Source organism: Notamacropus eugenii, chromosome 1 (genome assembly GCF_028372415.1).
Source record: "Notamacropus eugenii isolate mMacEug1 chromosome 1, mMacEug1.pri_v2, whole genome shotgun sequence".
Lineage (NCBI taxonomy): Eukaryota > Metazoa > Chordata > Mammalia > Diprotodontia > Macropodidae > Notamacropus > Notamacropus eugenii.
In genome coordinates this window covers 317,896,809-317,912,222 of record NC_092872.1, presented here as the reverse complement: position 1 = coordinate 317,912,222, position 15,414 = coordinate 317,896,809, and the positions used below count along the sequence as shown (strand labels likewise).

The 15,414-nt window shown below is 32.4% G+C and overlaps 1 protein-coding gene across 2 annotated transcripts in view; it reads left to right on the top strand.

Annotated features, from left to right (window-relative positions):
- MDGA2 (MAM domain containing glycosylphosphatidylinositol anchor 2) overlaps positions 1 to 15,414 on the top strand; it is a 904,469-nt gene that overhangs the window by 803,879 nt on the left and 85,176 nt on the right. For both annotated transcript variants that reach the window (XM_072629633.1, XM_072629632.1), the window contains 2 exons: positions 1,690 to 1,710; positions 10,514 to 10,669. In XM_072629633.1, the coding sequence (XP_072485734.1) occupies positions 1,690 to 1,710; positions 10,514 to 10,669 (177 nt within the window). The remainder of the gene's footprint in view (positions 1 to 1,689; positions 1,711 to 10,513; positions 10,670 to 15,414) is intronic.

Below are 15,414 nucleotides of genomic sequence, written 5' to 3'. Positions count from 1 at the left end.
CTGCAGGTTGCAGGTTCCCCACTGCTGGACTAGATAATCTCTAAGGGTCTGTTCCATCTCTGTTACTGCTCTATATATGCTATCAATCTATATTCTTTCCTATAATCACTTCAAGCATGAGGTTAGTAATGAGATCGATCCAATCCAATCCCTCAAGTTATAACAAGTGTTTGGCCAGGGTGATAATGAGGTCCAAGCTTGAGATTAGAATGAAATGAGATGCTTGTATACTACATAGCATTTCACAAAAGGGCATTTACTTACAATGGCATAGGAAAGATATTCAACAAAGATCTGAACTGAAAAACTGGCTCAGTTGTCCACAGCTACCCCCTTATCTTCATATGGAGATATACCTAATAGGGAACATGTGTTGATTTAAATGGCAGTGGAATAGTTGTTAAGTCTGAGAAGTATCATTTATTTATGAGATTTGTATGCATTCATGTAATCAGCTTTTATCATCAAGCTTTTGTCTCTTACACTGAGTAAAACTTAAAGGGAGTTTAATTATGTTTTTAAGGAAAAACCTAGCCTATCTTACCTAATAGTGATTTTCTATTATAAAGATATTGCCTCTAACAAATTGGTAATAAGCTATCATTATTATAATGTATTCATCCTTCATGTAGATTAGAACAAAAGAGTCCATTTAGCCTTAAGCAAGAATTCATAAAGTCTCTTAATGAAGTCAAATTTATATTTTGCAGGACAATTAGAAATAGTTACTCACATTTTTATTCATCTTAATGAGGAAACTGAATTCATTATATGACTTAAAATCTCAATCAAACATAATTTGACTGTTAATAAAACTTAACATTTTAAAAAATTCAACTAAAAATTGCTTATACAGAGTGCATATTTAGATGTGGCTGTTTCCCAAAAATAAAAATATGTTTCATATAATGATCCTGTTTTTTTAGAGAAAGAACGTACAAAATCCATAATTTAAGGATTTTTGGTACTTGATATATATCCTTATATTTGAAGAAGAGACGTATTTTTACACCCATATCTCCCAAGTTAGATAATGTACTTTTAAAATGAATTTTAAATTGTTAATCCATTCAAAGATGATATAAATCATATTGGTTTTCTGAAAATAAATCACTTAATTATGCAAAACAAAATATTTGTTGCTTATAAATTATAAACACTTCCAAGTGGGTAAAATAAAGGATAATTTCAAGACAGAAGTTATGTAATATTTTTATATTTACGTACTCAAGAACATTGGTTGTGTTTCCAATGTATTCCAAGTTATTTTTAAGTTAAGCAGACAGCATATAAAAAGACTGCGGGAAAATATGTCTGAGAATTACTTTCATGGTTAAAATATCTAGATTTTAATATGTTGTTAGTAGGATATTATCCTAGTTTTCATTTAAGAGTGTATGTTAGCGTGTTCTAGAGTCCTGAAAGGATATTTAAGTACTCTATTTCAGTATTATACTTGCAAGTGAAAAAATCTCATGTATAAAATAATTATCCTTTAGGTTTACTTAAGAATATAATTGTTGAATGTTATGAAATAAGATGGGCACCACATAATTCGATAGGACTATTTTTGGGAAGATCGTTAAATGCTTTGGTCAGAGAAACCAATAGATTAGGATGAATTGCTTATTCTCTCATTTTTTGAATTCCTTAAATTTGAGCTAACTTTATTTATTTCCATTTTTTTAGCTCCTGTAAATCCTCATTTGCGTAAGTATTTTTATTATTCTCTTTTAATTTTACCTCATTTCATTAAATTTAAAAAAAGTAAACATGCAAAGAATCACTAGGTACTCTTTCTTTGTTTGAAAAAGAGCTAGCTTTTCTCTAGAATCAATATTTATTTCAGGCATTTAATTTAAATAGATAGATAGATAGATAGATAGATAGATAGATAGATAGATAGATAGATGTAGATATATTTAGTTTTAAAGGAAAACATACATGCAGGGAATATATTATGATTATAATTAGCAAGAAAGATGAATATAAGAAAGGTCACCTAAAGTGAAAAGATGAATGTCTTCTGTCTAATTCTTCCCCACTATATGTCTTTGCCTTCCTGAGTTACATTTTCATAATCTGCTTGAGAGAAATAAAAATTAATCTTTACTTAGTGTAAGCATATTCTAAAATTATACTTTTAGTAGTTTTCTAATGAGTTTTATAAAGCATATGGAGAAGCATTCATATATAATGAATATCTGCAATGGTATTTCACTTTTATTGGTACTGAAGGAGGCCTCTAGAAATTTTGATAAGAGGAAACATTGGTAAGACATAAAGAAATAAAGAGGTCTCTGTGCAGGCACTATAAGGGCTTCAGGGTTCCCTATTTCCTTTTTTCCCCCTAAGAGTTGTTTCCTTTTTTCAATGCAGGGTAGTGGGAGCAAGGAGCCTCTAAGGTCATACTGAGGTTCTTCATAAGCCATGAGGGTCAACAGTTACTAATTTTGTGAAAGAAATTACTTTATTTCCTTGAGATAGACTTCTCCATTTCCACCACCGGCACCAGTTTGGGGGTGCAGAGAACAGACTGCGGTGGATCGGTGTATCCCTGCCTGCCCATATTACAGATAGGAAAACTGAATCACTAAGTGTTTAAGTGACTTTTCCAAGACTGAACAGGTAATAAAAGATAGAGCTGGGATTTAAACCTAAATCCTCTGACTCCAAATATATCATTCATTTACTATATATCTCTACTTCTGAGAGATATATTAAATTATGTGATAGAGTTGCTTGCATACTCACTGAATTAGTTTACTACTAATTAAGACATCTTTTTTATAATTGCTGATTATATATGAGAATAATAATTGCAAATAACCAAAAGGGAAAGATGCATAATGAGTGTAAATAAAAAGTTGAATCATATTGTTAATACTGACTTGCTTAAAAGACCTAAAATACATTCTCAAAGACTGGGAAAGGAATCACTTTAGACATAGACCAAGTAAGGAATAGTAGAGAGATAACTTCAATACTGTACAGATGTAGTTACACCATTTATGTGGTATTGGCACTTTATATGTTTGATGCTGAATTTCATGTTTCTATTACAAAGATGAAAATTTTGAACAGATTAAAGTAGAAGTGGTATTACTTCAGATTTTACTATATCATTGCATTATTTCTTTACAATGTTCAGAAAATAAGTAATAGAAAAGAAAATGACAGTTTGATCTCAGAAACTAATTAAAAACTATTGGGAACAAATATAATGAAACCAAAAATGCGTCAGGAAAAACAGAAGCTTGATGGTGTTGTGACAGAATTTCTTGCAAACAAAATTTAAAAAATAATTTGACAGAGATTAGCACTAATATTTGAAGTGAAAAATGTAAATGTATTAGCAAGGAATAACATTTTGAAATGTCCTCTTTTTGAATCAATTTTTAAGTTGGAAGCTTAAAATTAATGAATTTGAAAATTGAAGTTAATATTCAACATCCAAAAGCTCTGCTAAATGAATCTTAGTTTAGACTGTTATCGTTTGACCCATCTAAAATGATAAATAGGTTTGCTTCAAAATATTTATGTTAATATTAAATATTTTATATATATTTGCTATTTTTATACAAAATGGTTAATAAAGAATTAAACTTTTGAATGGTAAAAAATTAAATTATGACTAGTTACTGGATATTTTTTAAACAAAAAAATGAAGAATATATGTAAATGACACTGCCAGGAAGAATCCGAAATGAATAAATGATTATGAATCTTGTGCAAGAAATTGAAAACTAAGGACTTACACTTGTAAGTGTTATTCCGTTAAATGCAGTGTTATAAAAGGGAAAATTTATTTTGGAAGTGAATAGCTGGCTAAAAAGGTGAAGTGTAAAGATGGGATTTGGTTTTATTTGGACCTCAAGTTAAAATATAGAGAAGAAAGATTTCTGGTCAGTTACAACTTACAAAGTCCAGTATGATTGTATTTCAGGAAAATAAAAAGTCTAATAATATTTTTTTGAGAAAATAAAGTGATGTGGATCAGATGATAAAATTAGATGGATTTAGAACTAGTTGAATGGCTGGACTAGAAGAAAGATTGTTAATAGTCATGGCAAGTCTTATAAATGACATGAAGCTGAAAGCTGCTTTGGAATGTAGACTAAGAATTCTAACATTTTTTCAAGCTGTACCAATGGGATGAATATAATAAGATGAAATTCGATAAGTAGATATGTAAAGGCTTTACTTGGTTACAAAAATGATACTTGTTAGTTTAAGGAGGGAGAGGCAATGTTAAACATTAATGGTCTTGAAAAAGGTTCTGGAGGTTCTATTGCAAGCTCAATGTAAATAAGAAGTGTAATGTAGCAGTCAAAAAAGTTCATGTGATTTGGGTTCCATTAAAACTCATGGCATCTAGAAATACTAAAATCAAGTAAATAAGCATTATGAAGCTGTTGCCAGACATTTGCCAGACAAGGCAAAGGAGTGGTCCCTCCTCTCAATGGGGACAGTTAAACAAAGGAGACAACAATGTACAAAAGGATATATATGAAGTAAATTGCAGATATTTTTAGCACATAGGCTTGAATAGAGAAGTAGTAACGCTGTTATTCTGATGAGTGCAACTAGGGTGGCCAGGGAACTTGAGTGATACGAGACTTACGGATATGAAGGAATTGGGCATATTTAATATGGAGAAACAAAATGTCAGAATTATAATAATAGCAATATTCAAGTGTATGTTGAGCTACCAGTTGACACAGAGGTTAGACTTGCTCTTTTTCGATACATGGAAAGAACAGCAACAGGCAGAAGTGGCAAAGAGGATGATTAAAGCTTAGTATAAGAAGAACTCTACAATTAGAGCTGTTCAAACATAGAATAATCGGAGGCAAGACATTTTTCAGTTATATTCTGATTTTATTACATGCTATTTAAAAAAAAAAAAAGCAAACTCTGGGCGGAGCCAAGATGGTGGAGTAAAATCAGGGACCTGCTTGACTTCTCCCCCCAAATCCCTAAAAATACATGTAAAAATGACTCTAAACAAATTCTGGAGTTGCAGAATCCACAGAATGATGGAGTGAAGCAAATCTCATACCAAGACAGCCTGGAAGGTCAACAGGAAACATCTATTGCACTGGGCTGGGAGTGAAGCAGAGCACAATCCTGCAAGGGTCACACCAGTACAGACAGGGCTAGAATAGCAGGCCTCAGGGCACTGAATCACTGGCAGCTGTGGTGGTTTCCAGACTTCTCAACTCACAACACCAAAGACAGTATAGAAGGTCAGTGGGAAAACTCTGTGGGACCTGAGTAGGGGAAGGATGTGGTCTGGACCTCAGCCCCAGGGCAGAGGAGGCAGCACCTACAGTGGTGCCTGCAATGAAAACATCAGCAGCAGCAGCCTCTGGAAATTTTGGCAGGGATCCAGCAGCTAATACAAAACCCTTAAGCCTGGGACAGTACATCCATCCCCATCCCCACCCCAACTGGAAGTAGAGTCCTACATTGAGAAAGAGTTAGAAAATCAAGTATGTGGCTGGGAACATGAGCAAAGAAAGAAAAAAAAAGACTCAGCCTATACGATCTTACTTTGGTGACAAAGAAGATCAAAACATACAACCAGAAGAAAACAAAGTCAAAGCTCCTACATCAAAAGCCTCCAAGAAAAATATGAATTGGCCACAGGCCATGGAGGAGGTCAAAAAGGATTTTGAAAATCAAGTAAGAAAGGTAGAAGGAAAAATTAGGAAGAGAAATGAGATTGATCCAAGAAAATCATGAAAAACAAGTGAACAGCTTGCTAAAGGAGACTCTAAAAATACTAAAGAAAACAACACCTTAAAAAAATAGACGAAGCCAAATGGTTAAAGAGATTCAAAAAGCCAATGAGAGGAAGAATGCCTTAAAAAGAAGCAGAATTCATCAAATGGAAAAGGAGGTCCAAAACCTCACTGAAGAAAATAATTTCTTAAAAATTAGAATGGAGCAAATGGAAGCTAATTACTTTATGAGAAATCAAGAAATTATAAAACAGAACCAAAAGGATGAAAAAATAGAAGACAATGTGATATATCTCATTGGAAAAACTACTGACCTGGAAAATAGATCCAGGAGAGGGAATTTAAAAATTATTGGACTATTTGAAAGCCATGATCAAAAAAATTGCTTAGACCTCAACCTTCAAGAAATTATCAATGGAAACTGCCCTATTATCCTAGAACCAAAGCGTAAAATAGAAACAAGAAACAAAAGAACCATGAAAACGTAAATGGGAAAGTAAATCATAATGGACTTATTAAAAACTGAACTGCTGCATGGAAAGATGATATTTGTAATTCACGAGACCTTGGTTACTATTGAGGTAGTTGGAAAAAACATAGATGAGATAGATAGATGGATGGATAGATAGATAAATAGATAGATAGATAGATAGATAGATAGATAGATAGATAGATAGATAGATAGATAGATAGATAGATAGATAGATAGATAGATAGATGGATAGATAGATAGATAGATAGATAGATAAATAAATAAATAAATAAATAAATAAATAAATAAATAAATAAATAAATAAATAAATAAATAAATAAATAAATAAATAAATAAATAAAAGGCCGGGCTTGCAGTCATGATCTTAGGTAAAGTAAAAGCAAAAACTTGATCTAATTATAAGAGATAATCAGGGAAACTACATTGTTCTAAAAGGTGCCAGGGACAGTGAAGTACATCAGCACTAAACACATATGTACCAAGTTGCATAGTATCCACTTCTTACAGAAAAGTTAAATGAGTTTCAGGAGCAAACAGTAAAACTTTACTACTGGGGTACCTCAACTTTCCTCTTTAAGAACTAGATAAATCTAGTCATAAAATAAATATGAAATATTTATTTTTCATATGAAATATGAAATAAATTGAGGAGAAAACAAAGTTTTATAAAAATCAGATATGATTGACCTCTGAAGAAAATTGAATGGAAATAGAAAAAAACATATCAATTTCTCACCTGTTCATGGTCTCTGCACAAAAATTGACTGTATATTAAGGCACAAAAATCTCATAAAAATATAGAAACACAGAAAAATTAAAGGTACTCTTTTTGGAATATAATGTCAGAAAATTATATTTAATAAACAGCTATTGAAGCTGAGGTTAAAAACTAATCTAATCCTAAAGAATGCATCATACAACCAATCAGAGAAAGTATCAATTATTTCATCAAAGGTAATGACAGTAGTGAAACAACATACTAAAATTTGTGGGATGCAGCCAAAGCAGCTTAGTGGAAAATTTATATGTCAAAAAGCTTATATAAGTAAGAGAGATAAATGAGTGAATTAGGTATGCAACTAAATAAAAAACCTAGAAAAACAGGAAATTAAAAATTAATACTTAAAAACTAATACTAAAATTCTCAACATAATTGAAAATAAATCTATGAATTAATAAATGAAACTAGGGGCTTGTTTTGTGAGAAAAGCAATAAAATAAATGTTTTCTTAGATAAAGAATGGTTTTTATAAGTGGTTCCACTAACTTGATTTTATGAAAGAAAAGAGGCAGCCAAATTATGAATATTAAAAGTGAGAAGAAAATCCACAACCAAAGAAAATGAAATTAAATAAATTATTAAGATTTATTTTTGCCCACCATATGCCAGGCAAAGGAACAGTCCAATTAAAATTGGATCAATATTTACAAAAGTGTGCATTTCCCAGATTAACAAAAGAGGAAATGTCAGTTTAAATAACCCTATCATAGAAAAATAAATTGAACAGGCCATAAGTGATTTCCCTTAGTGAGAGGTGCATGAGGGGAATAGGAACCGGTGGATTTACAAGTGAATTCTACCAAACAAGTAAAGAATAATTAATTCAAATACTATAATAAGTGTTTGTAAAAACAGGTAAATGTATTTACCAAATTCCTTCTATGAAACAATTCTGATTTTAATATTTAAGCCATGGAGAGCAAAAACAGAGAGAAACTGGTAAACTAATTTCCCTAATGAATATCGGTGCAAAAACTTTTAATAATATATTAGCAAAGAAATATATATATATATCTATATACATATAGAAATATATAGCAAAATCATACACAAAAATCATGTGGGATTTATACTAGGAATGCAGGGCTAGTTCAATATAAGGAAAACTATAAGTATAAATGACTATCAATAACAAAAATAAAAATCATTTGATTATGTAAATAGATAAGGAAAAAGTTTTGACAAAATAGAAGGCCCATTCCTATTAAAACACTAGAAAGCAATTAGAGGTGTTCTTAAAATGCTAAGTTATTTAATTATATAATCACGACAAGCTAAAGGCTTTTCCAGGAGTGAATCATGGATATTCATTATTACTATTATTATTTAACATTGTAAAGTAAATGCATGATTTGTCATTGTGGGGGCTCCATCCACTGTTATAGATCAGTGCCTCTTCATCTTGATAGATGATCTGTGTATGTTTCAGTGCCTCTCCCCACCTCAAAATCTTGCTATAAGGATGGTCTTCTAGTGAGGATCCTCTCTGAACACAGCTTTAGATGATAGGCACCTTGATATTAGGTAGACATTTCTTAAATTGATTATTCTAAAATTCTGTATTGTAAGACTTCAAAAGATCAATGATTTCATAGTTGTAGATTTTCCCTTCACCAAATATAGATTACTGTTGACTGGTATATTCCCTATTACTGGTAAGTAGTATTTATTAATTGTCACAGATAGAATGATTTCTTATCTGGTGATAAGGCTCTCTATACTTGGCTAGAATGATTGTTTGATGATGTTAGGACTTTGCTGTAAGCCATTTCTTGCTTGGTAAGACTTTCTTGAGATTGTACCCTATTAGCATAGGCTTTAAGCCCCATTGGCATAGTTTTTAGCAAATTTTATCAACACAGGACTTAGTTGGGGAGTCCTTAAAAAAGTGAGACAGGGCAGCTATGTGGCACAATGAATAGATTACTGAGCTTGAAATCAAGAAGATTCATCTTCATGAGTTCAAATCTGACCTCAGACACTTACTGGCTGTGTGATACCGGTCAAGCTACTTAATTCTCTTTGCTCAGTTCATTACCTTTAAAAAGAACTGAAGAAGGAAATGGTAACCACTTCAGTATCTTTGCCAAGAAAATCACAAATGAGGTAATGAAGGTCGGACACAACTGAAAAATGACTGAACAACAAGAAATAAAAACAGAGAACATAAGTAAGAATTTAAAAATTAATTTATCAAGGACTTTTCCAGATATTGTTACTACTCCATGAAAACAAAAAGGAAATATTTGAATATTAATTAAGGCACTTAATGAGCACTTACTATATGCCAAGGATTCTACCATAGACACAATGTATACACACTATGCACAAGTAAAATACCTTGCCCTTCAGTAGCTTACTGTTTCATAGAGGAGACAAGACATATAGGTGAGTTGGTAGTCAGAGATATCAATTCAGACAATAGTCACTGCATAGTAAGTCAAGGTAGTAATATCAACAAAGTAAGAAGTTAGACAGAATTAATGCTTATTATGAATAAAATAGGAAATATCTGAGTATAATTAAGTTATCTACAACTTATTTGACTTAGTCTTATAATGCTTTTGTGAAACTGAAAGAACAGGCAGTATGGCATCTATGTTACAAATTAAAAAAAAAAAAACAACAGCTGAGGTTCAAGCTTTCAAATGTTTTGCCTAAAATCACAGAGTCCTTGTTCATAGCTCGTAATTAATAGTTTATAAAATGTTTTCTTTACAATTACCCTATGAGGATGATTGTATAAATATTATAATCCTTTCTTAAAATAAGAAAACATAGGCTAAGAGAAATGAAGCTACTCGTCCATAGTAAGTGACCAAACTGAAATTTTTACCTAGGTGTCCAGTACCAAACTATCTCTCCAGTGTTGATGTCAAAGCTATCTCCAGGTTTGTTAGATCATAGAGGAAAAAGTAGCATTTTTAGTGGTTGTTTTTCCTAGATGAAAGCTCATTTACCTGAGACTATGTTCCAAGTTAGGGAGCGAGCAAAGTCGATAGCAAGCAGATAGTGTACTACTTGTCATGTGCAAATATGGTGGCCCAAAAGGACTGAGATAGAAGCTATCTATTCATTTTAAGCCACGCCATGGGTCTATCTAGGGTGCTGGGGATGACCAAAAATAACATTTGTGGTTTGCCATAATACGTAAAGCTCTGTCAGACCTGGACAAACACATGGCCAAAAGCATGTCCCACGGAGCTCAAACAGTCACTGGGAGCAGAATGGGCATCTCTAAGCATGCTCCATGCATGTAAGAAGAAATGACTATCACTTCTTCTGTCTAAAAGTTACAAATCTAACAGAGACAAAAATGAAAAACCCTGTATTATGCATCTAAAAATTTATATTTTTATTATCAAATTGAAGATAGTTAATACTACCACTTTCACTCATGTTGTCATCAAGTATTATTATTGTATAGTGCTTTAAAAACATTGGTGTGACAGAATTACAAATTCTGATGTCTTTCATTTAATCTACTTACAGGTGAGTTTCACTGTGGATTTGAAGATGGTAACATTTGTTTGTTCACTCAAGATGATACAGATAATTTTGACTGGACAAAACAAAGTACTGCAACCAGAAATACAAAGTATACCCCAAATACTGGACCTAATGCAGATCGCACTGGATCCAAAGAAGGTAGGAGATCTTTGTGAATGAAAATCTTCAAAGTTCTACTCTTCTATCTGCAGGTCTTTAGAATGAAATATTAATGCTAAATTGATGATAGACAGCAATAATTTTATAGTTTGACCATTTTCAATATTTTAAGAGATCTTGGTTTCATCCTCAGAGACCATTTTTACTGAGATATATGTTATATATATATATATATATATATATATATATATATATATATATACATATATATATATATATATATACATATATATATATATACACACACACGATATTTTACACCCTTTCCAAGCATTATGAGAGACTTTATAAGCCACTATGACGAACAATCTAACAATTTTACCAACCAGCAGCTAACTTCTTGGTAGTATTATTTACTTACTTAGTGGTTCTAAAACATCAGAAAATATATTGCTGTAGAATTAGAACAGGACTTTTATGAAGGATGTTTTTCACTATGTAGAATTATGAAGATATAACTATTGCATTATTTTTTGTATGATACTAAACTCTAAGATATTTCCAAATATTCTAGATGTCTCTTACCCCACAGCATCATTCATAAAAAAGACAGAAAATAGAGCACTTGGTCTTTCAGAGAGATGACCAAATGAGCCCCATTTTATTAATAATGTGTTGGCCTTATTAATAAAATGATTAAATTTCCCAGAAACTATGTCTCTTGAACTTTTTAAATTGCCACAATATTTACTTTTATAGTTTTTGTACCCTTATAAGTTTCATCTCATGGTCGATTAGATAACTTTTTTTAATTAAGAAAGTAATTATCGAGAAAAAGGAGCATTCAGTGCAGGGGGTGGACCAAAAATGGTAGAGTAAAAGTGGGGACTTGCATGAGTTCTCTCACAATCCCTCCAAATACTTGTTAGAAATGACTCTAAACAAATTTTAGAAATACAAAACCCACAAAATTACAGTGAAACAAATTTCCATCTTAAAACAACCTGATAGGTGAACAGAAGGGCTGGGTACAGCATGACCCATGCCAACATAGACAGGAACAGAGAAGCTCTCAGGGGACTTAATCATTGACAGGTATGGAAGCTTCCCAGCTTCTCAACCCACAATTACCAAAGATATAATAGAACGCCAGTGGGAAAACTCTGTGGGATGTGGGTGAAAGAGGAGCGTGGTCAGGCTGTGGTCCAGTTCCAGCCCCAGAACGGGATAGGTGACTGTGGCAGCAGCAACTGCAGCAGTAGCTGCTTCCATAGCTCAGTAGCCACAAATGGTGGGGGACTGAGTAACTTCGGCAAAACCTCTGAAACCAGATACACCCACCCCCACCCCTACTCCCACTAGAAGCAGAATCTTACCTTGCAAAGAGATAAAAAGTCAAGTATTTGACTGGGAAGATGAGCAAGCAGCACAAAAATACACTATAGAATATTAATTTATGACAAAGATCAAAACATACAACCAGAAGAAGACAACAAAGTCAAAGTTTCTGAATAAAAAGCCTCCAAGAAAAAAATTAATTGGTCAAAATTAATGGAAGAATCCAAAAAAGATTTTGAAAATCAACTAAGAGAATCAGAGGAAAAATTGCGAAGAGAAATGAGAGTGAAGCAAGAAAATCATGAAAAATGACTGAACATCTTGGTAAAGGAAATTCCCAAAATACTGAAGAAAATAACACCTGAAAAATAGACTGACACAAATGGTAAAAGAAGTTCAAAAAGCTAATGAGGGGAAGAATGCCTTAAAAAAAAAGAGTGGGCCAAATGGAAAAGGGGATCCAAAAGCTCACTGAAGAAAATAATTTCTTCAAAATTAGAAAGGAGCAAATGAAAGCTAATAACTTTAGGAGGAATTATGAAATTATAAAACAGAAACAAAATAATAAAAAAATAGAAGACAATGTGAACTATCTCATTGAAAAACCACTTTTCTGAAAATAGATCCAGGAGAGATAACATTAAAATTATTGGACTACCTGAAACCCGGGATCAGAAAAAAAGAGCCTGGACCTTGTCTTCCAAGCAATTATCAATGAAAACTGCACTATTATTTTGTAACCAAAGGGTAAAATAGAAATTGCATGAATCCAGTGATTGCCTCTTGAAAGAAATTCAAGGAAAGGAAAAAGGAAAGCTTCTAGGAATATTTTAGCTAAATTACAGTGTTCCCAGGTCAAGGAGAAAATATTTCAAGCAGCCAGAAGGAAACCATTTGGATATTGTGGAAATACAATCAGGATAACTCAAGATCTGGTATCTTCTATGTTAAGGGACTGAAGGATTTGGAATATGATGTTCCAGAAGTCAGAGGAGCTAGGATTAAAACCAAGAATCACCTACCCAGCAAAACTGAATATAATACTTCAGGGGAAAAATGGACATTCAATGACACAGAGAACTTTCAAGCATTCTTGATGAAAAGACCAGAGCTGAATAGAAAATTTGACTTTCAAATACAGGAGTCAAGAGAAGTATGAAAAGTTTGTTAACAGGTCTCCATGACACAATGTTTACTTTGATTTCTCTGGTTCCCCTGAGCATTGTGATAATCCAGATTCTGGCCTCTAGTCCCTTCTCTTTCAGGAGTAGTTATCACTCAAATTGGGCAGTGACCCCTCCTCCTCCCTCCCCCAATATGATTATATTCTATCATGGAATTAGAATGTGGCTTGAGGTTTTTGTACTTTTTTAACTAAATTTTTTTTTCAGTTGACAAAAATCTGCCTTCCCTTCCCCTCTCCTCCTCTCCATTGAGAAAGAATGAAAACCAAAACCTCTGTAACTTTGGTGCTTTTATATTGAATTTATGCTATGCCAGAAGGACGAACTTCTTGTTATTACCTCTTTTCTTTTAAAAACAACTTCAAGGGCTCTCTTCGCTCCTTTGATTATGGGACTAAATTTAGTTGGTTATTAAATAACAGTTTCCCTCCTGTGGCTGTAGATTATTCTACAGTAGTACTCATAATATCTTATATTCTCAGTACAACCTATGATTCTAGGTAAGGGAATTCCTAAATGAACTGGGTGGATGTATTCTCTGTGGGTGGGTAGGAGTTCCCAGAGTATGCTTGGATATACATTATTTTTAGATTCTCTGGTGCTATATTGTTCTGAACTGATATTTAGGAATTGATTTTTTTCTACAAGTTGGAGGGATGCCTGCTATAGGCAAGTGGTGGACCTTTTAAAGTTTAGGGACCAGAATGAGAGGATTTATGTGCTTTGCACATTTTAGTGTGACCCAACAGTGTCTAAGATTTGAGGTGAAAGATGTGCAAAAATAAGTGTTCTTCTATTCTCTTTAGTTTATTGTATTTGCATTTCAATCAGAATCTGTGAAACAAGTTAAATTTACTTCTGTGAGACCTAGAGCCCCATGTACATGACTAAAAAATGGAGAAAGTAAGTTCACTTTCTTCCCAGTGGACTCATATCCACCATTTTACCTTTGGAACGAAGGACTAAGGACACAGACTTTGGTTACTGAAATTTTCCTTATTTTTTAAATAACCCATTTTACTTGGTATGTAGTTTTTGTATAAGCCACCTGGGGTATGCCTACCATGACTGAATTCATGGACCTACTAATGGTAGCTCCTTTTTCCCTATGTGTTCATGCTATGGACTTTGAATGAATATTTTACTAAAGGAGCCTCATTAGTGGCTGTTTTGACTATGTTTTTGCCTGAATGTAAATGAAGTTTGCTTTGTATTTTTTACAGTGAAGTTTTGAAAAATGCACACTTACTCGTCCAGGTTATTTTTGGGGAGAAGCACATAATGAACTCTTAATAATTACAGGAATATGAAATATTATTATTTCTTGAATAATGTAAATCCAGCAGAATAATTAATGAATCTGAGATAATGTGGAATATCAATCACATGAGGGTTACATTAACCTTATAATTGTTTATTTTATTTTTTAAGATGTCTTAGCAGAGACAGTGCCTTACAATTACATTTTTGTTATGTAAAATACTGATATTTTCTCTATTTACATTGAATGTACTTAATAGGCAGAGAAAGGTTTGCTTTGTTCCTGGCACACTCAGAAAATATGAAACAATTCCAGCTCTCTGCATATTTTAGCTGTTACACTACTCTACACAGAGATCAGAATTTTCTTTCAAAAAAAAAATTCGTTATGGTGGGAAATTTCTCAAGATTCTTAAACTGTGTTTTTAAAAGAGCATAGATGTAATAGGGAACTAAGGGCTTTCTGTCTTGCCAGCAATAGCTTTAAAGAAGTAAGTTAATTTCTGCATCATGAAATTTTAGAAACTAAATTAACATTACTTGAAAAGATTGAATTCTTAAGAAAGCATGATTTAATTCTAATATCTGACTTTTTCAAGGCCATCCTTTTTGCTATGTTTTGTAATAATAAATCCAGCTAATTTCAAAAAAAAAGAAAAAAGAACATAGAAGACTTTAAAACTAAAAGATTCAATCCATTTCTGAATATTTAAAACAACTGTACTTTATTAAGCCTGAATTGTTTAAACAATTGGCCACAATTTCTCTAATTTTGCTTACATGTGTAAGTTTTAAATTTATGTTCATTTATTTTTGGAATCATAATAAATAAGCACTATGCAAAGAATTCCATTTTAAATGTGTGAGCAGTGCAGTGTTTTCTCTCATTATTGGTTTAGTAGAGATACTTATTAATAGGATTCATGTTTTAAATTGCTACTATAATGATAATACTGATATGTGTACACACAACTATTTTTAGAGTTTGAAAAGAGACATTTC